At 57.5% G+C, this 25579-nt stretch overlaps 3 protein-coding genes across 3 annotated transcripts in view; all 3 read right to left on the bottom strand.

Annotated features, from left to right (window-relative positions):
- Nucleotides 1-5104, bottom strand: part of VOLCADRAFT_118736 (uncharacterized protein) — a gene marked incomplete at both ends in the record, with an annotated part of 9170 nt that extends 4066 nt beyond the window's left edge. Inside the window, 7 exons of the mRNA XM_002954338.1 lie at nucleotides 407-867; nucleotides 1445-1597; nucleotides 2140-2188; nucleotides 2459-2548; nucleotides 3014-3220; nucleotides 4167-4247; nucleotides 5102-5104. Coding sequence (XP_002954384.1) covers nucleotides 407-867; nucleotides 1445-1597; nucleotides 2140-2188; nucleotides 2459-2548; nucleotides 3014-3220; nucleotides 4167-4247; nucleotides 5102-5104 — 1044 coding nt within the window. The remainder of the gene's footprint in view (nucleotides 1-406; nucleotides 868-1444; nucleotides 1598-2139; nucleotides 2189-2458; nucleotides 2549-3013; nucleotides 3221-4166; nucleotides 4248-5101) is intronic.
- A 5187-nt stretch (nucleotides 5105-10291) lies between these two features.
- Nucleotides 10292-18168, bottom strand: VOLCADRAFT_95256 (uncharacterized protein; the record flags this gene model as incomplete). The annotated part of the gene is made up of 8 exons (XM_002954337.1): nucleotides 10292-10536; nucleotides 10584-10755; nucleotides 11014-11517; nucleotides 11882-14291; nucleotides 14454-16206; nucleotides 16267-16392; nucleotides 16693-17537; nucleotides 18149-18168. The coding sequence occupies 8 exons, from the start codon at nucleotides 18166-18168 to the stop codon at nucleotides 10292-10294; spliced, it is 6075 nt and encodes a 2024-aa protein (XP_002954383.1).
- A 2640-nt stretch (nucleotides 18169-20808) lies between these two features.
- On the bottom strand, nucleotides 20809-25186 carry VOLCADRAFT_106376 (uncharacterized protein; the record flags this gene model as incomplete). The annotated part of the gene is made up of 9 exons (XM_002954336.1): nucleotides 20809-20897; nucleotides 21575-21683; nucleotides 22033-22267; nucleotides 22844-22976; nucleotides 23828-23927; nucleotides 24402-24544; nucleotides 24730-24781; nucleotides 24871-24999; nucleotides 25151-25186. The coding sequence occupies 9 exons, from the start codon at nucleotides 25184-25186 to the stop codon at nucleotides 20809-20811; spliced, it is 1026 nt and encodes a 341-aa protein (XP_002954382.1).
- Nucleotides 25187-25579: the final 393 nt, after the last annotated feature.

Here is a 25579-nt window from a genome sequence, read left to right as displayed (position 1 = left end):
ACGCGCGAGCGAGTGGAGCTGACGCCAAGGAAAGACTGCTGCTGCTGCTGCTGCTGCTGCTGATGATGATGATGCAAAGAAAGCATAACTAACCAGTCGGGGGTTGTGAAGGAGGGGGTGGAGGAGTGGAAAAACCAACCGCGCAGAGTGCGGGGGAGTGAGGAGGATGCTGCGGGTCTGAATGAAAAAGATGAGGGATGTGTGCTTTGAGACGGCGCTTTGATGCGCGATATGAAGTGAAGGAAAACACCTATAACAACCCATTAATCTCCCTCGCCAAGTTCGCTGTTGGCAGGCAACCGACAACAGACAACCGACAACAGACATCTCGTGTATCTCGCACACGGGCGCGAGTAGCATTGCCGCCGCGCCTTCCACTACGACGATACACATTCCTTTCCCCCACCTGCGACACGATGGCATCGAGCTTGACGTCACCATGCAGTACAAGACATACGGCGCCGTACAAGTACATCCCATTGCTCATAACCGTGTCCGAGTCGTCGTCTCCCGCCGTGACAGCGGCAGCGGCGGCGGCTCCGCTGCCGCCGCCGAAGGCGGCGGCCAGGCCGCCGCTGACCCCCTGCCGCCGGCCCCCACCGCCGCCGGCCCCCTGCCCAGTCAGCTTGCTGATGAGATTTAAAGACCGTTGGAACCAACCGCCACCTCCGTTACTGCCGCTACCGCTTTCTTGCGCGCCTGTGGCGGCGGCGGCGGCATCCGCGTTGGTGGCGGCCGCTGCGGCCGCTGCAGCCGCTGCAGCGGCGGCGGCAGCCCGCGGCTTGACTCGCGTCCGTACATCCTGTTGTGCGCTCCATGCGAACATGGCCCTCTGACGCGACCTGACACCCACACTCAGCATCCCACCTGGCAGTTAGGTGGCGGTGATGTTTGGGGGCGGGTGAAAGACGGGAGGCGCGGGGGAAAGGAGGGAGGCGCGGGGGAAAGGAAGGGGCAGAGGGCGGGAGAGTTACCCGATGTGCGACGAGTGCGCTAAGAGGCAGAAGAACGACAAACAGGAGAACGCCCTTCCCACCCGCCTCCGGTGGTTACGGTGGTTACGATGGTGGTGGTGGTGGAGGTGCAGGTGGTGGTGGTGGTGAGGTTGTGGGGTTGGTTTTTAAGTTGGAGTTGGGGTTGTTATCGTCAAGGAATACAGAGGGGGAGGGAACAAGACGGAGTGATGCTGATGCCAGAATGATAAGACGCGGGTAATCCAGGGGTTATAGACACAGAAACCGCCAGCAGGAGGGGGGAAGGGAGCAGCACGATGGGATGCAACCAACCCACCCAGCCCCCCCCCACCACCACCCCGATCACTCCAAGCTATTCGTCCTTACAGCTCTGTGCTCTCACGGGCTGAAGGGGTTTATGGTAGCTGTGGGAGTAACCGGCTCCCAATCAGTATTCGATTATTATTTTTATTATTCGGTGAGTGACTCACCCAGCTTTGTGGCTCGCGGAAAAGAGTAGTCCAGACCTTCCAAGATGTTGTACAGTTGAGTGAACCGTGGGTCACTAAACATGAGGAAGGACACGTGACGGTTGGTGTCCGCGGGAACGCCAACGAACTCTGCCCAGCGCTCCACAGCGGCATCTGCAACCAACCAACCAACCAACCAACCAATCATGTATAGGAGGTCAGAACGGGCCGCGGGTGGGAGGAAGGGAGACATACAACACACGTGATGAATTGAGCAATGTACGACAACTGACTAACTGGCACCATGTGTCGTACATTGGGTGTAATCATTTCGTGCCCCTAGTACCTGTTTTCCCCCGCCACCAGCACGCGACCTCGCAGCCAGGCCGTCAGTTAGGGGACATTGCTACACGTCCAAACTGAAAACTAACTAACCAACGCACGGGGTTACAACGGTTGGCGTTTTAGACGGAGGCGATGTCCCTAGGATCCAAAACCCACACCAACACCCACCAACACAACCCAAGCACGTCCACGACATCGTGTGTGTGTCTGTGTCACCAAGGGGCTCATCAATAATAGAACACTCCCTCGGGCGGTAGTATGCCCTCAGGACGCGTAGGGTTCATGTACAGGAGGATGCTGGTGACATACGTACATACGTACATACACACGTACACATATTCGCACGCCCGTCAGGTGCCTATGCCACGTACCCTCCTCCGGCACGCTGCTCCGAAGCGTGTGAAACACACGTATATCCACCTGGGGTTGTGGCGGGGTGGGGGTTGTGGGGGGTTGGGGGTTGTGGCATGTGCCGGGAAGAAAAGGGCACAAGGCAAAAAAAAGGAGCATGGGGGCAACAGGACCGGGGCTGGGGGGAAGCTGTTTGACAACAGACAGACGGACAGACAGACGCACATCCTCCCTCTCTCGCCTCTCCATTGGGCTGTCGGCAGCTGTCTCGTCCTATTTTGAAATCTTCACAACATTTCCCATTCCTCCTTCCTCCCCCCTTTCCCCCCTCGCACTCACCCCTCCAAGGGTACCCAAGCTGAGACTCAGCGCCGGCTCCCCATCCGCCTCTGTCGTACCCGACCGGCCGCCACCGAGCACACCGAACGCCTGTGTACGACAACAGGAAGAAGAACGCGAGCGAGGACGTGACCGCAACGCCCAACCGCATAACTACCGCATAACTAAATAACCGTGTAAACGCAATTTGGAACAACACATGAACTCGTGAATGCTGCAAATACATTTCCTCCCAAGGCTGAGTTTAGGTGAGTGAGGGGTGCAAAACCGCCATTAACCAACCAACGATATGCAATCACTTTTCACTGTCATTTCTTCCCCCCCTCCCCCCCCGGCCCGTGGCGCCCCTCTTAAAGGCCAAACCCTCCTAAAACCCGTGTCTCACTCCACTCCACTCCGTGCCGCTCCGCCCCACTCCAGCTCCGTCCCAACCCTTTCCTCAACAGCTGATGACGTCATCACCGGTCGGTGCATTTTTACAATTTCATAATTCCACTTCCGCACGCACACAGAGCCCAACCCTTTCGAACCCAACCACCAACCGCCACAACTTACCGAGCAACCAAACACGTGCTTCAGGGAGGGCAGTCTCTCGCGAAGCAAGGGGACCAATCGGTCAAAGTCAGAGCCGAACGCCGCAGACACGAACACGATGGCCAACTCGGGCTGAGGAGGCTCCGAGACCAGGGTCCCGCTGGATCCGGATCCGGATCCAGATTTCATGGCCCGGCGGATCTGCGCAATGCACTCGTCCACCGCGTCCTGGAAAGAAGGATATCGCAGCGCACGGAGGGGTGAGAGAGGGAGGGAGCTGCGGCCGTGGTGGTGCCCGACATTTCAAGATGTACGAGGGCAGAGGCACACGCGATCAGACAGGGTGGCCATTGGGCAGGCAGGCCATTCAGGCTAGCAGCAGATAGACAGACAGACAAACAGACAGATAGACAGACAGACAGAGGAGGAGGAGCTATGGTGGTAGGGGTAAGGACTGGCGGGGCTTCGGGTGCCCAGCGGACAGGGGGTTTCGTACAGCGGCCTCTGGTCTGGTAGCCAACTAGTACGGCAGAACGACGCCGCCTCACTGCCCCTTCCCCCCCAAAAAAAACACAATATTTCCCACCGCGCCGTTATGCAGCTTTCCCCTCCTTCCCCCCCTCCCCCGCCCCTCACTGTACGTAAGTCTTCTGAGTTCGGCCCTTTCCCCTCCCGCACTTGACCCCTCTGAAAATGAACGACGAGAACTCTCTGCCTGCTTGCTGCCTGCCTGCCTGGGCAGGTGGGTGGGTGGGTAGATCCACAGCCCGTAGCGAGAGCCTTTCCCCGCACTTCGCATGAACTTCCCGGGGTCCCACAACCCTCCATTTCCCCAACTCTCTTCCAACCCCAAGATGGAACTCCCCTTTCCCCCCCCTTCCGCAGGTCCGTTTGGACCGCCCTCCCTCACCCCACCACTTCCCACTTTCCTATATTAGTATTTGTGCTTCAACCGCCGCGTCCTTAACCCGCTCTCCTCCCCCTCTTTCCCCCCCCCCACACACCGGGCCCCCCCACACTCCATTACCACTGCCCTCGTTCTATTACCATGGGGCATGGGAGTGGGGAACAGGGCTTAAGGCCACATTCCCATCCCATCCCAACCAGGCCCACACACCCGCCCAACCCGCCCCAAGCCACCGGCCCATACTGCACTCTGGAAAGCTCCACGTACCTCCAAGGTGGATCTTCGGGACAAGTAGCAACCCCATTTAATGGATCCGTTCGGGGTTCGAACCTCGGTGGCGATACGTCCCTGAGATGCGGCCCCACCTCCAGAAGCTCCAGAGCCCCCGATAGCCCTCAGCAGCAGTGACTGACTCAGCGTGCGGTCCTGACGTGAGCTGCGCATCCAGCCATGTCTGTTGTGTCCAACCAACATGCCGTCCTTGCCCATGGCCACCGATCCTGGAGCCCGCCAGCCCGCCGCCGTCTGAATACGGGCTCGACAACGGGCTGGATAACCCCATGCCTTGCGGCAGATAAATGCACTGCTGGGACTTGCCGCGCGCTGCACCCTGGCGATGCCATGGGTCGTGGGTGCCGAGCTTGCTGGCCCCAGGCTGAGCAGAGACGAGTGCATAACCGCGGAGAGTTTTAAGCCGCGCGCTTGGGTTGTTAATGTGGTGCCGCGAGCTTGAGTATAGGATGTTGAGGAGGCACCGGGAAAGGCACTTCGGGGCTGCCCCATCGTCGCGTTATGCGTTCCAGGACAGGAACCGCAGCTTATGGGCAGGATCTATCCTTAAGCCCTGATCCTATGGCAACAAAACCTGGTTGTCAGCGTGCCTTCATTCTTGTATTGTGAACACGAGAAAACCTCACTCAGGCAGGCTGTTCTGTTCACAAGATGACTCAAATGGGATACAGGAAGCTTTCCAAAGTTAGAGTGTACTCCTTCCCCGAGGCACGGTTGGGAATCCCCGCGTATACGCGAAATGCGATCTCCATTCCGTTGGCAGCGATGCGAGTACGAGGAGGTAACAACGAGCGTATAACCAACTTTAGAAGGCCATTTGGATAACGACATTCATGCTTTATCTGTCTGAATTTTAATAACGAGCCAGTCCACCTGATCGGACGGCGCATACCTCCGGCTCGTTCGCTCACCATTATGATACTTAACGTCCACTAGGCACAAGCAACAATGTGTGATGGGTTCTGCGCTCTCACTATCTTCATCCCCAAACGATATGCTAAAGCGGTAGCCGGTTGGCCAACCACCGATAAAGCTTGGGAGGCGCAACAATATCCTGCCAAATCCTCCGCATCTTTAAGCCTAGAGCCTGCAGGAGAGCAGCAGCATCAACTTTGTCGTGGTCACTTTCATCGTAATCGCCTCAATTTTATGCCGAAGCCGAACCCCTTATGAAGATTCTCAACCAGCTCATATGCGGATCGCGTAATTTCACCTAGTAACCAGGTCCTTAGCTATCCGGTTAGAGTCCACCGCGCCCACCAGTGGCGCCCTGTGTTTTGGCCGGGACTATGCCCACCTAGGAATGCCCGCATTAGCATTCACACATAACCCAACCACGTAACCCAACCCCAAGCCTCTATCCTCCTCCAAATAATTCAAACTTCAGGACTCACACGGGGACTTAGCAGCAGGGTCCCCTGGACCATACCCTCGATGGGAAAGCCGCGAGCACCCGTACCTGCGCCATCCTCATCGTGCGCCAATAGCCCACAACACTCCTGTGGCAAACCTGGTATGTCGCATGAGGGTCGCGCTCCCTTATCCTGCTGGTACACAGATACAGTGCTGCACTACATGTCGCGGATCAGGAAAGCCCCCGCGGGCCGTCGGGGACAATCGCACACGATGAGGATGGCGGAGTAATGGGAGCTACCGGCCTTCGTGTGGTGGTCATATTCCAGGAAACACGAAAGATGATACGCGGAGGAGATGTGGTGAAGCCCCGTACATACACACCCTTCTGCAGTGTCAGCCGGCACGTAAACGGAGCGAGACGTCCAGCAGGACAGAGCATTACTTCCGTGCGTTCATTCCGTAGTAGACATCGTACTAGCAGGCATCGATTGTGACGGGAGGGACCTAAAGCTACACGCCGCCTCCACGTCGAGGAAGGAATTTGCGTTCTAGTGTTGTTGCCGGGTGATTATTACCATCCCGCGGTGTGGAAGCTGTCGCGACACAGGCACCCAGCATACACGCTCACACGTTGTGCCGGCTTAGGGACGACCGTCAGCTTGCGCACGATATCAACGCAGCCCCCGCAGCGGCATCGCGCCACCGGACGGCTGTGCATAGCACAGGCGGCGAGGCTGTGGCCAACGTTTTGCACAGGCGGTAGAAGCAGTACATCCGAGATAAGGGGATTTTTGGATTTTGAAAGTTTTACAGCTCATGCCACCTAACAATCTTACTGACGATTGTTCCTTGTTCCGTACCCGCCACAAATGAAATGGCGCCTATCATTTATGGATCTGGCAGCGAACACGTCGGAATTCATTGAGGTGGATTCCGCGTCCTAGGCAATATTCGTCATGGACGTGTACACCGTTCGCCAGCAGCAGGCGGGTACGTGCATCACATCGCCTGAACCTCTGCTGTACGGCAAACTGGCAGGGTTGTGCTGTCCCACAGCTCACTGCAACTGACCGATCAAGCTCGCTCCGACTGACCGACTGACTGACCGACCGACCGACTGACTGACTGACCGACCGACTGACCGACTGACTGACCGACTGACCGACCCTACCAAGCAAGCAACCAATAGCAGCCTACCTCCTAACTGACCCACGCAGCTTCACATCATCCGCACCATCATAGCGCTGGGACCTACATCAAATTGTGCATTTGATTTTAAAACAAGGGCTTCAAAGCGAGGATAAAGAAAAGAAGCACAAGCAGCAGCCTGACGTGGATAAAAGAACTTTAAATCACCCGCACAATCACCGCCTCGCGGGTGAATATGCTCGGTTCTCCTGTATATCTGTCTACATGTCTTGGCCATCCGCCGTGTAACCACAGCCGCAGGGCAGCCGGGTAATGTTGCCGTCAGTTACCAACAACTATAACCGACCAATCCAAAGCCATATCTTCTGATTGGCAGCACCAAAACCAGGCCAACAGACCTTCACCCCACAACAAGGCTTTGCTCTGTTTATAGGTTGGTGCGCAAAGACATATTAAAAAGACATACTTGCAGGAAACCCGCAAGGGAAGACATTCTATCGTTGCACAAAATTAAACAAACAAATAGCTATTAGACTTCAGCACGGGGACTACGGCCACAGAAGACATTCCTGCAGCCAATGGCCCATTCCTATCAAAGCCTTTTTCTGTCCATAAAAACATAAAAAAGAGTCAGTTCAAAGCGCAGCACACCGGGCTGACTCCCGGTTTGGCGCCACCCTTTGGCGGCGGTCCACTCGGCGCCACCCACACACCTATCTGCGCTGACGGATGCGTAGACCTGCGGCTGGCGACATATGCAGCTGGCCACCACCGCAGTAATGGCGCAGTACGCCCTCTCGCCCCCCAAAAGGGAAGCAAAAGCAAGAGTATGCAGGTGTTGCCAGCCAGGCTGCAGATATCCATAATGTATATCCCCACATATACACTTACCCCGCTGAAATCGAGAAATCGACATCGTGCAAAAGGCACCTACAACAAGGAATAACGATCGCTAATTCAAATACCAACAGGTGTACACGCTTCTTGCTCATGGCGATATCCATCCAACAACAAAACAGGAAAAAGAAACACCTGCCTTCTCAACGAAACAACGCTGGCCGCGAAGAGCGCCATGTATTGAAAAAATATGAGAATCCATGTGTGCGTGCAGGTGTGTATATGTATGTACCTATGTATGTCGTTGCCGGCATCACTGCCTAGGCAGTAGGCACCCGCGCGCGCGCTGCTGGCTGAGGGAGCCCTGTGCTGGGGGGTTCCCCCACACCTGCAGCCGTCCGCCTGTAACCCCACGACCTTGCGACGCCATCGAACCACACCGTTCCATGCCAGACCCTATTAACAGGCAGCAAGTGGTGAGTGTGTTCGGTTTTCACCACAATTGGTCCAATACCGTGCTGCGGTGAGAACGACACACACCGTACACCCCCGCCGAGCACCTTGGCCGATCGAAAACTGTGCCTAGGAAAGAAAAACGAAGATAAGACTCTCACCACTGCAGCTCCCCGCTGGCACCAAGTCGAGCGCCTTTTCTTCCAAAGATGTCCACACGCCAGCTAAAAAACAATGTGCCCCAGCAACAGGAAATGGAGTGAATTGTCCAAAATAAACAAAATGGTGCGCATTAGATCATCAGCCATTAAATCATCAGGCCATTGCTCGAACACATCCAGCCTTACAAAACCAACCAAGTGCACAAGCACACGCTCCAAAGCAGACTCCACACGCTATTCTTCTCAACAGCCATTCGCCAACCGACCCATACAGACCAAATCGCCAACCCATGTTGACCCAAGGCGAGACAGTCCACGCTACCACGCCAGGTATCAGATCCAACGCTTTCCCCCCTTCTTCAGCCTTCCGGCCAATCAACCAAGCAAGAGACCCCACATGGCCCTTTCGGGACCCTATCGCCTGTGTCACGCAGGTACGCGGCATACAATCAAAACATGTAATAAGGTAGAGCAAGAGCACTACTGTTGATGTGTTGTGTGTAGCTGCAGAGGGTTTCTTACGGCCGCCGGGCGACGGCCGGAATCCATGACATCGTTTGATTAACGATACGTCGCTTAGCAATATCACATCTTCATCTTGGATCCATCCTGCCAACCCTAAACCCACCACAAAACCATTTTAAAAATAATTACAATCCTTTCAAATCCCTCTTAGGTTACTTTGTGCCTACATATGCCGCCGGTTGCATGGCTGGAAGCGAGAGGTCATCAATTTTTCTACCTCGTGCCATACTCGTTAATACGTGCAACCAAACTCAGACACAAATCTCTACACGACATTCCCCCGACGCCAAAAAGCCATGTACGTCTCCTTATAACGTCCCCCTATATCTCCCTCCGCCCACTGTACGGCATCGTAGCTGCTTAATTGTGTCAAACAAGGGGGAAGCACCAAGCATGCCGCGACACGACACGTGCACCTCCCCCATCCATGTACTCGATGTACTCCAAGCCGCAATGTTCTGTCAGCCCCTCTGCCAGCCCCCCCTTACATTCTTTAAACAGAAATACCAGCCAAGTCCTTTCGAGGCTCGCGACGTATGCACGCCCAAACACGCATACACACATGCGGTGCGTGTGCGTGTGTGTGTGTGGTGCGGGGACCTTTCCGCTCGGCCAAAGGGGAGCAGTTGGTCGTGGGCTGCCTTCAAAGACATGCATGCACATACAGACGCACACGGCCGTTTCCGTTCCGAGTACGGTTAGGTGGCCCTGGCCAGTGTCAGGCCCGGATCGATATGTAACAAACACACACACCTCTCCCAAAACGTTGACCTATTACACAAACATACACACACAAATGAAAATTTCGGGTTTACATCCCCTTGTATCATTATCTGCGAGATGATGAGCCCGTCGTGATGAGCCCGTCGTGATGAGCCCGTCGTGATGAACCACTTTCGACCGCAAGCAACTAAACGGCAAACCTCCACCATTCAAACAGCCAAACATGAATAAGCAGCTCATTCTTTCTTAAGCACTGATTTTTGTTTTCCCTTATCTATCTGCCATCTTCTCTCTGTTTTCGGCTGTTGGGCCACAAAATCCTATTGCGGGCCGCGGGTTGACGCCGGGCCGCGCCAGAGTATGCATTTGTTTTTTCCGTCTCCCTAATATCGAACCACCCCTCTACTTCACACTCGTATGAAGACCATGTAATGCCATTTGCCAAGACATATGCATCACCGATTATGCGTAAAAACATACATACCTACAAACACAAACACAGAAAATTTGTTTGTCAAAGTCCGTGGACTATATTATAGTCGACATAAACAATATAGAGACAAGATCCTGGTCCTAACAACCCAACCCAACGTCCGGTCCTTGTCCGTCAGGCAAAGGAGCAAACCAAGCACCGTGTGTGTCAGTCAGCTCATGACGACGGTCGCACGTCGTGCCCGTGACATGGCCCCCCGCGAATCCGACTTTCGAGAGCTTTAATCCCACCATTCTGCCCCCCTTCCTCATACATACATACATACATACATACATACATACATACATACATACATACATACATACATATGTGCGTACGTATACATACCGAGGTACACCTCGTTCCCGAAAAGCGCCCTCCAAATCCATCCACCCATCACCCTTCCGCCCGCCTCTTCCTCTTCCTCAGGGAGTTCCTGCACCTCCGTCAGCAAACACAAGCGGGTCGACGCCGTTGCTGATGTTACCGCTGCTGTACTGCTGCTTACTACTGTTGAAGCTACTGCTGTCTTGTTGCTCGTCTGCGCTCTGCGCTTCAAAATGCATCGCAGTCTTCCACCGGCTGCAGCCAGCGGCGGCGGCGGCGGCGGCAGCGCCTAAATCCGCCGCGGCAGGATGCCCACTTCCCCTTCCGCCGCCGCCGGTACCGCCTGTACGGCACCTGCTGCCGTTGCCGCCGCCGCAGCGGCGGTGGCACGAGCATGCAGGTCCATCAGCGCCACAACCGCCATGCCCAGGATCACATTAGAAGCAGCGTACGCCAGCCACACGACCGCAGCGGGTACGCTGTCGTACAATATGACGTACAGCAGCGGCAGGCCGTATTCTGACATGAGCAGTGAGGCTCGGATGGGCGGCTCTACGTAGCCCTGCGAAAGAAACACGAAATATAAACACTTAAAAGATGTGAAGCAAACGATTGACGGGAAAACCTTCATGCTGAAGGAGCGAACGGAAAGAAAAGCTCCGTTGAATGCCACCACGACTCAGAGACTCACGAACTTAGCTGGATGGCGCCAGCCAAGAGACCGAAGGCTAATAGACATTACCATGGCTGAGGAACACACAATCAATATGTAGTAGTTGGAGGCTGCAGTCGCGGGAGGCAAAGGCCGCCCAAAACCCACCGCTTCCAACGCTGTGGGCGCCAACGTCATCAGCAGCATTCGCATGCTAGCCTCCGCCCCAGACATGCCCCGGCCGCCAGCCATCAACGTCAATAGCCCGCCGTGCCTGCTGCCGCTGCCAACGACGACGTTGGCGTTGCCGTTGGCTCCAGCAGCTGTCCTAAAACCGCCGCCGCCGCTGCCGTCGTCGTCGTCGGCCGCAGCGGTAGCGGCCGTGCGCCTTGCGCGCGACAGCTCGACCGCCGCCGCCAGGGACATCACGCAGGCGATCGTACGGCCCGCCGAGGTAAACACCGCGGGCAGCCACGGCAGCAGCGGCGGCCGCCAGCGCGGCGGCAACGGCAACAACAACGGCGGCAGCAGCGCAACCGCGGCGCTCAAGCAGCTTGTCAAGATCAGGCACACGGATGGCAGCCAGAGCAGCGCGCCAGGGATGGCAAGGAAAGACGCGGAAGGCAGCAGGTCCCGCGCGCGCGGCATAGCGAATAGGAGGACCCCGAGGGCCTGCGGCGGAGGCAGCGGAGGCGAGGTGGGGCGGCCACAACAGCGGTTCTCTGTGACATCATGTAATATTATTTTACAGTAAAAACAACAGCACTATTCGGGACGAGTCTACAGGACAGCAGCAGTTCTCTGGGGCTCCATGGGAGTGGCGCAGGGGGCGCCAGACATCATGAGGCGTATGGAGGCCCGTGAGGATGCGGGCACCCGAATATTGTTGATTGGGTGGTGTGGGAGGCTTCTGGGCCGATTGCACACATTACGCGTATATGTCCATGCCCACGTCCACGTGTGTATGTGTGGTGTGTATGTATGTGTGGTGTGGTCACTGATGCTACTATTTCTGCAGGAGGGAGACCTCGCGTACCTGCAAGGAGCCCAGCAGCACCTGCACCGCCGCCCACAGCGCCCAACGCAACAGCGGACGCCCGAGATTGACCGACCCGCCGGGTCGGCCTAAGATGCCCAAAGGCGTCGCCTGAGGCCACACCGGCGATGCTACTGCTGCTGCTGCTGCTGCTGCCGCCACAGCCGGGGTCCCGGTGCCCGACGGGACTGTCGACGCCCTAGCATGCTGGATGGCGGCGGTGGCGGTGGCGGCAGCGGCAGAGATGTGGGCGGACGACGACGACGACGACAAAGGAGGTTCCCGCAGATCCCCGCCCATTTGGAGAACACCGCTCTGCACTCGCTCCGCGGTGGCGGCAATAGCACCGCCGCTGCGGCGCCTCGGCAAGCGGCGGCTGGCGGCACCCAGCCGCTGTGCCTCTTCCCCAGTAGTACCGAGTTCTGATGTGCTGATGTGGGCGGCACCGCCGCCGCCAGCGCCGCCGCTGCTGATGATGCCGATGATGTCCGCAAGGGAACGGCGTGCAGAGGCTCCAGGGAGGAGCCACATGCCGCTGGCAGCTGGGGAGGTTGTTTCACTGCCGCCCTCCTGCACCGCCTGCAGGCCCCAACGACCAGGCGCCGCCGCGGATGCAGCTGCCGCCGCTTGCCCCTCCTCACTTGGCATTGGGGGCCCAAGAGCAAGCAGCAACGGCTCCACCGCAGCCGCAAACTCGGCCATCGCTGCTGCTGCCGGCGCCGCAGCTGGCTGCTCAGCCGCCGATGCCGGCGGTGAGGGCGGCGATAGCGATGGAAGATAAGCGATGGGCGGCAGGCCGGCTTTGTCCAGGAGGTTAAGCTCTGATATCGGCATGCCGTACTCCTGAGGCCACGTCACCAACAGCAATCGTACAACGGGCAACGAGCGAGACAATATCGCGAGGTGCAGCAGCGTGTGGCCTTGTTCGTTGCTGTTGCGACACGTGTCCAGGATGCATCGCAACCGCGCTGCACGCACCGACTGGCCGGTGTTCCGCGGCTGCGGCTGCGGCTGCGGTGCCGCCACCGACGCCTCCGCGGCTCCGAAGCCGCTGACTACCGACTGCAACCTGCCCAGCCCAGGGCCGCCGCCACTGCCCACCGACCTTGGCCAGGATGTAATCGTACCGCTCTGCACGGCTGCGGCAGTCGCAGTCGCAGTCGCTGAGCTAGCCGCGCCGACGCCGAGCGACGTCACAGGCAAAGCTTGTGGCCAGGAGACAAGCAGAAGCCCCATGATGAGGCGAGCCGTCGCCTCCGCGCCGCGAGCGACGGCGTATGCAAGCAGGTCGCAACCTAGGCAAAACACTTCCTCTGCAATGCGAGCGATCCGTTCATCCAGTAATACGTCAGAGCCGCTCATCACGGGGGACCCGGACGTCACGCGCTGCTGTGCGAACCGCGTCTGCTGCTGCTGCTGCTGCGGCTGCGGCGGCGGTGGCGTTGCCGCTGTCGCAGGCCCCCGCGCTCCTGGTAGCAGCGGCGGAGAAACTGCAGGAAGCCGTGTCGTGCCGAAGGACTGCGGGCCCCTGGCGCAAAAGGGCTTCATGTCCTCAATACGTTGTAGCAGGTCGCCTGGCGCCAGCGGTTCAGCGGCAGCCAGGCCACCCGGGCTCCTTGACGGTCCGGCTGACGCCGCCGCCGGCGCGACGGGGGCGCCGCCGGTGTTCGTCGTCGGTAGTGTGGGCAGCGGCGTCAATTGCCGAGCAACGGCGGCGGTGGCAGCACTGCCAACGCGCGATATGGGTCCAGAAGCGCGCCAGGGGCTGTTACTGGCGCCGCCGCCGCCGCCCGAGTTGCCGAAGCTGTAGCGGTGTTCCATGAGGTCGCCGTGCGCCGGGCTAGCGGTACCGGCCGCCGCCGCCGCAGCAGCAGCGGTCGGGGGACTGAATCCAGATCCAATGCCGATGGCCATGCCCGTTCCCGGACTGCTGGTACGACCAGAGGAGCTTCGCCTGGAGGGGTGGAAAAGCTGACGTGGCCTATACAGGAGGCCCAAGCTGCCGCTGGCTGCAGCGGCCGCGGGGATGCTACCGTTGCCATTGCCCATACCCCCAGTGGCGGAAGAAGAAGGCTGTGAGGATATCGTCGTCGTCGTCGCCGTGTACGACAGCGGCGCTGACGCATGAAGCGCCTCTAGCCATATGCCAAGGTCAGCCAGGAAGGCCTGGTACGACGACGACATCAGAAAGGTTTGGCCCGGCGGAGGCTGCAAAGCCTGCAGCTCCGAAGCCACGTCCTCCAGGCCGCAGGGCAGCAGCAGTAGCGGACAGGGAGGTCCCAAGGACTGCCCGCGCCGCCAGGCAACGTACACAAGCTGCGCCGCCGGCGCCGCTGACACGGCTGCAGCACCAGCGCCGCTGCTGCCGCCGCCTCCGCCGGTGGCGGAACCCGAGGACCCAGCGCGAGAGCTGTCAGCCGCGGTACGGGAATCATGCATGGAGTTGGTATTTAGGCCTGGACCCAGGCGGCCCAGGAGACGAGCTTCACTACCGCCGCCGCCGCCACCACTTCCGCCACTGCTGCCGTCACCGCCGCCAGTCCTTTCCAGCGTTACTAATGCCTCAGCCCACGCCCGGGCTCTGTTATCAGATGTGCGGGCCTGTAGCTGTTGCTCCCCTGGTGAGCTGGAGCTCGGCGACTGCGGCGGCGGCTGGAGCTCTGGATGTGCCGCTGGTGTCAGCGGCGGTGCTAGCGGCGGCGTCAGCAGCAGCGTGGCTCGGGTGCACCCCTCCGTGAAATCGTCCAGCTGCAGCAAGGGAATGACGCCGTTGCGGTTCCACGCAACCAACTGCGACACCTGACCCAAGTTCGAGGTGCTGTTGGTTTCGGAGCCGCTCTCCCCGCGGTCACCCTCACGCTCACCCCACGAGTTGCCGCCGCCGCACGGGTCGTCGATGACAGTGGCAGCTGCGGTGGCGGCGGCATCGACGCCGCTGGTGCTCCTGCCGCCGGCAGCAGCACCCTCGCGAGCTGATCCAACCGCGCGCTCCCCAGCGCTGTCCCCTATGCCGCCGGTGCCGGTCCCGCCGCCATGGCCGCGGCCTCGGGACCTAGAAGCAATCGCGTCAGGGCAGCGCATGACAATGCACAGCCCGCCAGCCGGCGAGTTAGACGACAATTCCATCTGTGTTGCAGCCCTTGTCCCTGTCCCTGTCTTTGCCCCTGTCGCCGCTGCCGCGATTGCCGACGGCCGTAGCGGCTGCAGCATCGCGGGGCGGGACGTCCCCACTTGACTCATCGCCTCCCCGGCACGATCCTCTTCTGCGACCTCTTGCCCCCCGATCTCAGGTTCCACCACTAGCGACGGTGGCCCTGCTGATGCCGTGCTCGCTGACGGCGCTGCCGCTGCAGCTGCCGCCGCAGACGCCGGTGTCGGCGTCGGCCAAATTGCTACTGCGGGGCTTAATAGCTCCACAGGCTGTGTGTGGGACTGGTTCTGCAGCCTCGCTACCGCCAGCGGTACTTGCGGGATTAGAAGACGAACCAGCGCGTCGGGTATCTCCACGCTCCCCGCCCCAAGCATGCTGCGGAGAGAGGTGCCGCTGCTCTGCTCGCCGTAGCCGCCGCCACCGTTGCCACCACCGAGGACCCGAACGGCGATGACGTTGGACACGCCACTGCTGTTGGGCTGCTGCCCTGGCTGCTGTTGCTGCTGCTGAGCCGTGGGGCTTATGGCAACATGGGGAACGAGCTGGGGGGGGCTGTGCGTCCGTAGGGATGGAGGGTAGGACGGGCCCAGCCAGCCGCCAGCCGCCGCCGCCGCCGCTTCTGCAGCACCGCCAGCTGGCGGCCTCATGTCGTCGATCAACGTCGGGCCCCAAGCGGAACGCGGAAACGTCAAGGTGGCTTGCACACTTGCCGTAGCCGTACTGCTGGCATTTGTGGGTGCGCTGGCTGCGGCTGCGGCCTCAATACCTGGTTGCGGTTGCCAAGCCGAAACCTCGCTCCGCACACCGACGCTGGAACTGGTGTTGCTGCCGCCCCTGATGCTACTGCTGTTGTCGGCCGCTGCCGCAGCCGTTCCCGCAACAGCCGCTTTATCGACGGGGTTCTGTACGTTGCTATCACTACGCCGATGGAGGCCAACAGCGCTGTATGGAACTCGACCAAGCTGCAAGGCGTCCGATGGAGCAGTAGCGGGCCGCAGAAGAGCCGTGTCAGGGAAGCACTCGCCACCGCTGCCGCCAGCCTGCAAAGCTGCATCCGCCATTGCCGCCGCCTCCGGGGGCCTGCTCGCCGTCAGCGCATCAAAACCTCCACCGAAACTACGGTTCTCATTGCTCCTGACCGGCTCTAGAGGGAGACCAAGATTGGTGCTCGCACCTGAGGCGGCGAGCATCCAGGAAGTGTACGGCGGGGCCTTCATGCGCCGTACACTCGTACCATCGTCGTATGCCGCGTGACCCAATGGATCGTGAGTTGCGCGGGTCTCCACGGCGAGAGCCGCCATGGAAGCCTCCCCGCCCCCACCAGCTGCCACGCGCTCCGAAACCAAACCCGGGATCTCAGCTGAGCTTGGCGGAGGCGAATTCGTTATTACACGGTGCCCAGCTAGTGCTGGGCCGGCTTCGCTTTGGATACTCCTGGGCTGCCGCTGCCGCTGTTGCTGGCCTCGTCCTGGTGCCGTCGACGTGGCTGCTGCTGCCGTCGCCGCCGCCGCCGCCACTGCAGGGAGCAATGCACTTGCTTCCACCTGGCCAGGCAGCTGCTGTTGATCTTGTTGCTGCTGCTGCTGTTCCTGCTCCTGCTGCGGCCGTGTGCACCCTGTCGGGTCTATGTCGTCGCCATCACGCATACCAAAGCTCCCACCGCCAGCACCAGCACCAGCAACACCACCGCCAATCACACTGTTGCTGCCACCGGCAGTCGATGCATGGCGTGCACCAGCACCAGCACCTTGCGAAACCGGCCACGCGACCCAGGAGCGCGTCATGGCATTCCCAGCGCCCGACGAGCCCCAAGTACCTCCGGAGCCCTCACCACCTGCAGAAACGGCTGTAAGCGTGGACGTCGATGCGACAGCAGACGTTCTGGAAGTTGTCGCCGCCATGGCCCTATCTGCCGCCTCAGCGGCTCCTTCCCCAAGGCCGGTCTGGGTACCGACCGTAGCCGACGCCGCGGCAGCATCGACATCAGTTCCTTCACCAGCAGCAGCGGCGGTTGCAGCAGTGTCTGAGCGCACGTGGGGTCGCAAGCGCTCCCCGTGTGCCCCGGATTGCCGCAAGCCTTGCTGCCCTTCGCTCCCACGCTGGTGTTGCTGCTGTCGCTGCCGTGGCGATGACGCCTCAGCGCTCTGTTGCTCTTCCTGTTCGGGCTGCTCCTGCACGGCATTACTACAGTCCAGCTCGTACGTGCGTCGGTTATGCCGTACAGTGACGTAGCCAGGGGCTGCGGCGCCGCCGTCGGGCAGGACTTCCCGCATGAAGGTCAGAAGGCGTGACGGCAGGGACGAGGTGGCGGCGGCGCCGCCAGATGCAGAGCCGATGCAGTGGCGGCGGAGTCGCTGCGCAGTGGGACCAACCAGTCCTGCGCCACGCCCCACATCCAGCAGCATCAACACAAGGTGGATGCAGCCCTGTCCCACGGCCATATGCAGTGGTGACATGCCGAGGTTCTCGGAGAGGAAGCCGCGGAGCCGTTCCGGGAAGTCCTGACTAGGCGCAAGGAGGGGAGGGGGGGTAAATATGTGGAGGACAGCCATTCGCCAGCAATCGAGAACGGATTAAAGCCGTAGCAAATGCTCTGGAGATTTGCATGCTTAGGTCGTGGGCTATGGTGATATACCACAGGAACGCTGATAACATGACTCGCAGGAAGACAGGGAGACGACCGGCCGACACGCAGTACCTCACTTTTCCGACCCCCAAAAACGCGTTACAGGACAGCATGGAGGCGAAGCAGAAAGAACAGGTAGGCGAGTATCCGGAAACCCACCTGGGGAAGGTCACAAAGGTGTGGACCCTCAACTTTCAACTCGACGGTGTGGAGCTTTGGGCATCTAAGGATCGGTCTGCTGCTCGAACGGCGCGACGAGCGGAGCATTGTCGTTTGGCCGTCTCCACGAAATCCAGCAACAGCAGATCGGGTGCGACGTGCATAGGCAGCCGGCGCCTGGGGTTGCTCGGCCACCACATCACGTGTCGAAGAGGGAAGCCCAGCTGGGAAAGCAGGTCCAGCCAACGATTGCCCAGCTTGTCTGTTGTCTTGATCCAAGCGAGCATCTACATCCCAACTTCTCTGCAGCAAATCATCCCCGTTGCCGCACTTGTCGGCCTGGTCAGCCATATTGCCTTGAGTCGTTCGGAACCAACTCAGATCCTGCACATGTAAATTTCTGGTAAATCGACAACAAAAAGTAAGCTTGGTATTATGTAGACTGGCCGGTCCGTATAGTTCCTAAACGTTAAGGAGGATAAGTGCAGCCGTTTGAGCAGCCGTTTGAAAAGCGTTCTCAAACAGGAGAACGCTAGATATTGAAAAATCGTTTGCTTTTGGTTAAGGTCCGGCACCGTACTGCTGTTAAAGCGTCAGGTAGTGATCACTCTGATGCCATGCGTGGTGTCCTGCATGAAATGCCTATGCACGGTACCATGTCATCAAATAGCTGGATAAGGATGTTGAAACATTTATTATAAGTTTTCCGGCATTTACACGCAGCGGCTGCAGCGGCTGCAGCCAATAATCACATGCCCATAAGCCAACAGAGCATTCCTGCATTTTCAGCAACAGTGCGTGAAGATGTTGCCGGAAGCCCGGTACTCGCTTCCCTTCTAGCTACCTTGGGAGGCAGCTGCAGCCTTACCACGCTATTCCGCGCCGTGCGAAGTATCAGCAAATGCAGGCGCCCTCAAAATTGTCTGTCCCCGAATTTGTTTGTAGCATTATGCCCTGGGGTCGTAGTTTGGGGGTTGTACTGTGGAAGTACCGTACGGGGATGTACAGCTATATGGAGAGCCATAGCTTTCGTTTAGGATAAAGAGTTACGGCATGAGCTCAGGTAGATTATACATTGGTCAACCGACACTACTGCTTGCGTTTGGCGTATACAACCCAGCTAATCCTCAACGCTGGACCACAAAGAAGCAATTACAGCGCGAATACATAGGGTTCTTTTAGCAAGCCTGGGGAGTCCTTAGCCATCCATGCGCAGCCATGTGCCAACAGACCTCTGCAGCGGCAAGCATATCCCTTACAATTACTGGCGCTGCAGCACAACCGCCACCTCATTATTATGAGCATTCCGTTAAATACGGTAATGACTAACATATCCTTATTACTATTACTTGTAACGCATAGGCGGAACAACTCCTGCCGTACTATCGTACGTCGTACTCCAACAAGAGTATATCCTTACTTTGGTTAGTTCCGTCTAGGCGGACATTTGGTTGTCAAGAACCAACTAGCCACTACACTTCGTATAATCGTTTCCGCTTCGTATTATCCGTATCCGCTGTTTCATTGATCTCTCTAACCACCCTAGCATTAACTGCCACGGCGTTTCTTTGCGGCCAAACCCTGCATGACACGTCACACAATCGGACAACAGCTCTGAACAACTGGGTGGCAGACAAACCTCCATGGAATGATAAAAAAGTTATCGATCTTCAATGCTTACTTAAGCAATGTTCGTAGGCAAGGAATACTGATTCCGTTTAAAGACGGCTTAGGGTTCCGTTTTAGGGGGCTTTCGGGGGCAGTAAAACGTCGATGTTTAAATTGAAAATGGCTACGCGTTTATATCGATCTTGTCTAGGCGCTAATATCTTGTCTAGGCGCTAATGTCAATGGTTGTGTTTGCAGAGGCACGGCTGGTGATCGATTAGCTTTACAGTACAATCTTGTTGGGTTTGGCAGCTAGCCAGGGAACCAGCCAGAAACTCTGACAGCAAGGCTTGGAACTAAGGCATACCAGCAGGCCAACCTAAATTCACACGCTCCGTAGCGGCAGGCGCAATCCTCCTCCGGGAACGTTTCCTGATGCCACCGCCTCACGTTCCGTTAGGCAACAAAACGCTGGGGTGATAAATTGTGTGTGTGTAATGTGGCGCCAGCTGCGCAGATGGGAGCACAAGAGGCCGAACACGTGGCGTGCAAGAGTACGGCCAAGTGCGTGGAGTACAAGTACAAGAGCACGGCCAAGTATATGGAGTACAAGTGTACGGCCATTCGGGACGTCTGAGCAGAGAATGCTTTGTTACATAACGTTTCAAGCATAATCTTTCATACATAATATTTCGTACATATGCTTTAAGCACAACGGCATGAAATGCACGTAACAGGAGAAGCAATGTGAGCTGGACCCCAAGCATTCGGGCACGTCACAGCAGATCCGAAAGCAACCGCGGCCGACCTGGCACAAGAGAAAGCGCAGCAGCCAAAGTTGCGACTCAACATTAGAGCTTCCTGAGCCACGAGGCAACGCTGGTAGCACTTCAATCAAATCCACAAGAAAACTATGGTTGCAAATCTGAAAGGGAAACGTCGCGCAAGGCAAGAAAAGACAACCTCTATGGACAGGCAACCGAGCCTAGGCCTTGCGAAACGTAAGAATTCTCAAACGCAAGTTTTGCTGCAAGTGCCATCGCGCAATTTCGGCCAACTACAACATACGGGCTTCAACGAATCCGAGCAAAAACAAAAAAGCAAAAACAACCTGCCCTTCATCTCTTCTTCAGCCACCCATCCCACTCTATTCTTCAGCTTCTGTCTACTTTACGACACATAAACTTGATACCAAAGGCAGGGCGCACGCCTCGACTAGCAGCCGTACATTAAAACGCCTGTCCCAAGGATCGACAGTTCCGTCGCTCTCAGGTAGATGCCGTCCGCTAGTCAAACGTCCTGCGGTACTCCGCGCCCACTAGCCGGCGCTGCTGCTCATTCTCAACTCCCTCCCGCCAAGCCAGACAGGCCGTTTCGCCATTTTTAGCCACGCAGCACGATCTTGGCGGGGCGGCCCTCGATGGCCTGGTCTCGGAGCGCTGCGGCCGCCTCCTCCAGCGGCCTCACGTCGGCTGTGGGTTGTTGGATGGCGCCCCCCAAAAAATATTCAGATACGGAGATAGTATTGTGAACACAACAACCGTGTATTTTCCGGGTATAAGAGTTCTTTACATTGCAGAACTTCAAAAGATCTCAAACAGAACCTCTACGAGCGACTATATATTAGGACTACCCCCCAGGAACAGGGCTACTGCCGGAAAGGGGGCCGCCCCGGCTGATAGTGCGGGAGGACAAGGCGGAAGGGCAGGAATTACGACTGTACGCCTTCCGGCTTTAGCCATGGGCCCAGGCCCACAAAACTAGGTTTCTCGGCACGATGTCGGACGAGCAACGTTATGAGTCGATAAAAAAAGAACAGCGCTTATCAATGACCCCATGAGAGCAATCAAGGTCTCCGCCCACCTAGGAAAGAGCGCATGCAGCATGTACACACATACAAATCCACACATCCCAGACGAAGAAAGAACATGTTTGAGGAGCCCTTGCGCCATCTATAGTTACCTCGGGGGAATGTGGGGAAACGAATATGGCTGTGGATTTGAGAGATGGTGGGGATCAGAGCAGGAAATACGTGGAGGAGGCCGGGTAAAATAAAGCTCCATCCATCCTCAACGTTGCCTTCCCTTCCAGGCATTCCGCATTGTGCTTGCATTCGGGCCGTGTTATTACCCGAATTGGTCCAACTCACTTTTCATCGGAGGCAGCAGTCCCGAGCGCATGTGTTCCAGTACATCCGTCAGCACACGGCGCTGCTCCTCCGCGGGTTTAGCAGCCAGCCAAGGAACCAGCCAGAAACCCTGACAGCAAGACGAGGGGTGGGCGTCATGGGGGGAATATAGAATTCGATGAATGGGGGCGATAGCAAGACGAAGGGGTTGTCGGGGAGGCAAGGACGGTGATGAGGAGGATGTCGGATGGTTTGGTGGGCTTGGGCACAGAGGAAATGGAGGAAAGGTTGCAGCACATGTATGTTCTGAACTAAACCACGAAAAAGGGGATCGCGAATTTGCAGATGACTCGCCTGTCCACCCAAGCATCCAACCAGCCATAGCTTGGCGGAAGCCGTCGCTACAGAATGTTGTTTATGTCCGCCTGATAACGGAGCACAACGCCGACCGTTATCACACACACCCCACACACGCGCACCTTGAGGGCAACACCGCGGAAGAGGCACTGCCCCACATTCCAATCCACATTCGGACCGCTCATGGCGCCGTACACAATGATTGTACCGCCTTCCCGTACAGCCGGGGCGATCTTGGCGGGTGTGGAGCCGGCGATGGAGTCCAGGGCTCCCCACGCTCCCCGGCCGCCAGTCAGCTCCGAAACCCTAGCCACCAGCGCGTCCGCGTCAGCACCCAGAACCACCGCGTCGTACGCGCTGAGAAGGACGAGGCGGCGGCACCACACGAAGCGACAAGTGGGTCGGGTCAGGACTAAATAAGGGGGGATGTGAGGAGGGGAGGAATCACAAATAAGGGAGAGGGGGGGAAGTAGACGGAGCTGAGGTGAGGTGAGGTAGTTATAAATGAGACGCTTTACGACGACAAGCAACCCCACGACGACGATCTTGGGAAAAGGCCCGCACGCGGGAATGTTCGTGCATGTTGGACGCAGTAGCCGCCGGCTGTTGCCTTGGTCATGAAGTTCAGGTTCTTTTGGGCTCAAATTCCATTCCTTTCAGCTAACAGCTGAACGGCGCCAGGGCATTCATACCGGTTGTGGAAGCCGTCAAAAAGTTGTGATCGCTTTAAACGCGCCTCGCAATGAACCCGGTATCCAACCCAGTATCCATCCCAGCTATCAGCTCTCCCCCATTCAAATCATACTCTCCCTTTGTGCCCCGCCAAACAGCCTCCCCGTGACCTCCCACACTCCTCCCTCTCTCCTCCTGTCCCTACCCGGCTACCCCTCCTCGCCTCTCATGTCTCATATGCCCCCTTATTCCTTCACCTACCCCGCCTGCTTGAGCTCCTCCACCTGCTCCTCCCGACGGCATGTGGCCACCACCTTGACCCCTCGGGTACTGGCGTAGCGGAGGAACATGCGACCCAACGCGGAACCGGCGGCGGTGAAGATAACCACCTCGCCTGGAAGGAGAGGAGAGGAGAGGAGAGGTGAGGTGAGGCAGAGGGGAAAATGACACAAGCAAAAAGCCAAAGAGGAAAGGGGTGAAGGTCGGGGCGGGCGGGGTCAGAGCGCGGGGATACAAAGGATATGCGTCACGAATCAGTTGCACAGGTCCCGACAAGGAAACCCTGAAAAATTCATATACACTAGCAATCTCCCGCAGGTGCCTTGTCCGAACATGTCGTAGCCTAGTGGTATCTGGGCCAGTTGGAAGTAAGAAGGGTGAAGGAGAAAGGAAGACGGCAGCTGACGTACGCTCTCCCAAGCACGTAATTGTTTATTAAATCACTCCTCGGCTCTCACTCCCCGGCCAAGAAAAGGAAGCGTTTTGCGCGCATCCACATCACCTCCGGTAACGCAGGCGCAGGCGAAGTCGTTTGCCCCTCTCGTCTCCGGCGGAGAAGTTGCCCTGCCCAAGGATGAGGACTGCAGATCCCACGTGCCTCCCCGGGCTCCCGGCCCTCGCTAAGCTCATGCCCCTCATTTTTCAAGTTTATTTTCGTTTGCCCTCTTCTCAACAATTCCTGGGCTATTCAAGTTGCATCTGGTTTGGATCACGCGGCATAAACGTTGATTCAGCCGTTTTATCTGAATGGCTCAATTGCTTTCCTCGCAACGACGCCGCTCACGTGCTTCGCCGACGTCAGCTAACCCCCTTAGTAGTATTTGCCTCCCTCACAGCTCAAACAACCAGCGCACCCAACCTCTACTTGGGGGCCCCACGTTGAATTTCTTACTCCGGTAAATATCCAAACCCAACCAACCCAACTTTTTCCCAATCTCCCCTCCAGGCCTTCCCCCGCCGACTCACCTTCGGGCACGGCCAGTTCCTCCATCATGCCAATGACGGGTACCGGGTTAATGAGCGCCTGGCAGGCCGCGTCGTCCGGCAGGTCGTCGGGAACTGGGACCTGGATGGCCGGAGAGGGGAGCGGGAAAAGGGGGGGGATGTGGAATGTACATGGCAGACAGCGCTGCAGTTCACGGTGGTCGTCACCAACAGACTAAGGAGGTCAGACCAACAGACTAAGCGAGGGGCCCTAGGCAGCAAGGAGCTCCTGCGCTCCTCCGAGCTCTCCGAAGCGCGTCCAGATCTGGGTTAGCACTTGGCACACACGCACACACACACACAGCCATGCACATATACCCACAGCCACGCGCATACATACACACACACATATACACATACAGCCACGCACATATACGCACAGCCAGGCACCTATACACACAGCCACGCCCATGTACACACACATGAAACCACGTCGAAAGAGAAAGACCCAAATCGCACAACGCGCACACGGACACATAGAATCCTGGGGTAGGCGCGCGCAATCCGATTAATCCCCCTGCCCTTCCTCTCGGCCCCAATGCGAAGCCGCACGCACCAGGTCTTCCTCTGCTGCCAGCACGTACTGCTGCCAGGTGCCCCGACCTTCCACCGCACCGCGCCACTGGGTAGCTACAACTCGCTGACCAACGGACAGACGACCGCTGACGTTAGGGCCCAGAGCAGCCACCTCGCCAGCGCCTACAGTAAGCGGTGGGAGCAGCACGGGAGGTGTAAGTTGGTTTAAAAGAGGGGAGTGTGCAGATGAGGAAATATGAAACATTTCCTGTCTTGCAGTAAGGTGACGGGAAAAAATACCAAGTGTCCCAAGTAAGTCCACGTCGCTGCTAGACGTGAAGGTTATGACGGATTGAGGAGCTACTCACCTTCAAGGCCAGGCACCGCCGGGAAGTCCTTGGGTTTGTAACCAGGGTAAACCTGCATTAAGATCACCATAATTCCTTAATCAGAGGTGCGAATTTGCCTGCTTCCTTCCTAGCATCGATTTCCCCTGATTCTTAACCTACCCCGATAACGGAAAAGACATCGCTGGGGTTCACAGGGCGGGCAGTTATCCGAACAAGCACCTCCCCAGCACCAGGTGATGGTACAGGCAGCTGGCCCACGGTGATGTTGTCGATGCCGAAGGCCGAGAGCTGCGAAAACAACAAGCACATGGCTGCCGATCAAACCTTCGGCTTGCAAGCAAATCCGAGCTCTATCTATAGCAAGTTCAAAGTTGATGATCAGATTACATAGACAATAATAAGTGCAGGAAAAGAAGGATAACTTATTACATCAGCACACCTGGATAGCCGTCTGAGTTTCCGGAATCGATGCCATTCTTTTTGATGTCAGATACTTAAATTTTACCGTCAAGAAGTATAACTTGGATCACAGTTGAAACGGCGGCATTTGTACTTTGACGACGGACAAACACCGTTCCAGAACTTTACGTAACCGTACGAAATGGCCTTGGCGCCTGGCACGCAACTAGTACTTATGCAATGAATGGATGGAGATAAAAAAACACATTAGACCGCTGAAGACCTAATTACAATCAAGTTAATAGGTATCTCGTGCGAAATGTTCCGCTCCAAGATCAAAGTACATCAATACCGTAATACGGTATGCGTGAATGTGTGCATGTCGACAGGTTGTCGGATGGATGGGACTTGCTGCTGACGGGGCTATGTCAACTTATAAATTGTTGGGGAAAAAAGCGGTGAACGCGAC

This window comes from Volvox carteri (assembly GCF_000143455.1).
Source record: "Volvox carteri f. nagariensis unplaced genomic scaffold VOLCAscaffold_42, whole genome shotgun sequence".
Taxonomy (NCBI): domain Eukaryota; kingdom Viridiplantae; phylum Chlorophyta; class Chlorophyceae; order Chlamydomonadales; family Volvocaceae; genus Volvox; species Volvox carteri.
The sequence above is the reverse complement of the archived record's forward strand: the minus strand, read 5'-3'. Positions and strand labels throughout refer to the sequence as shown.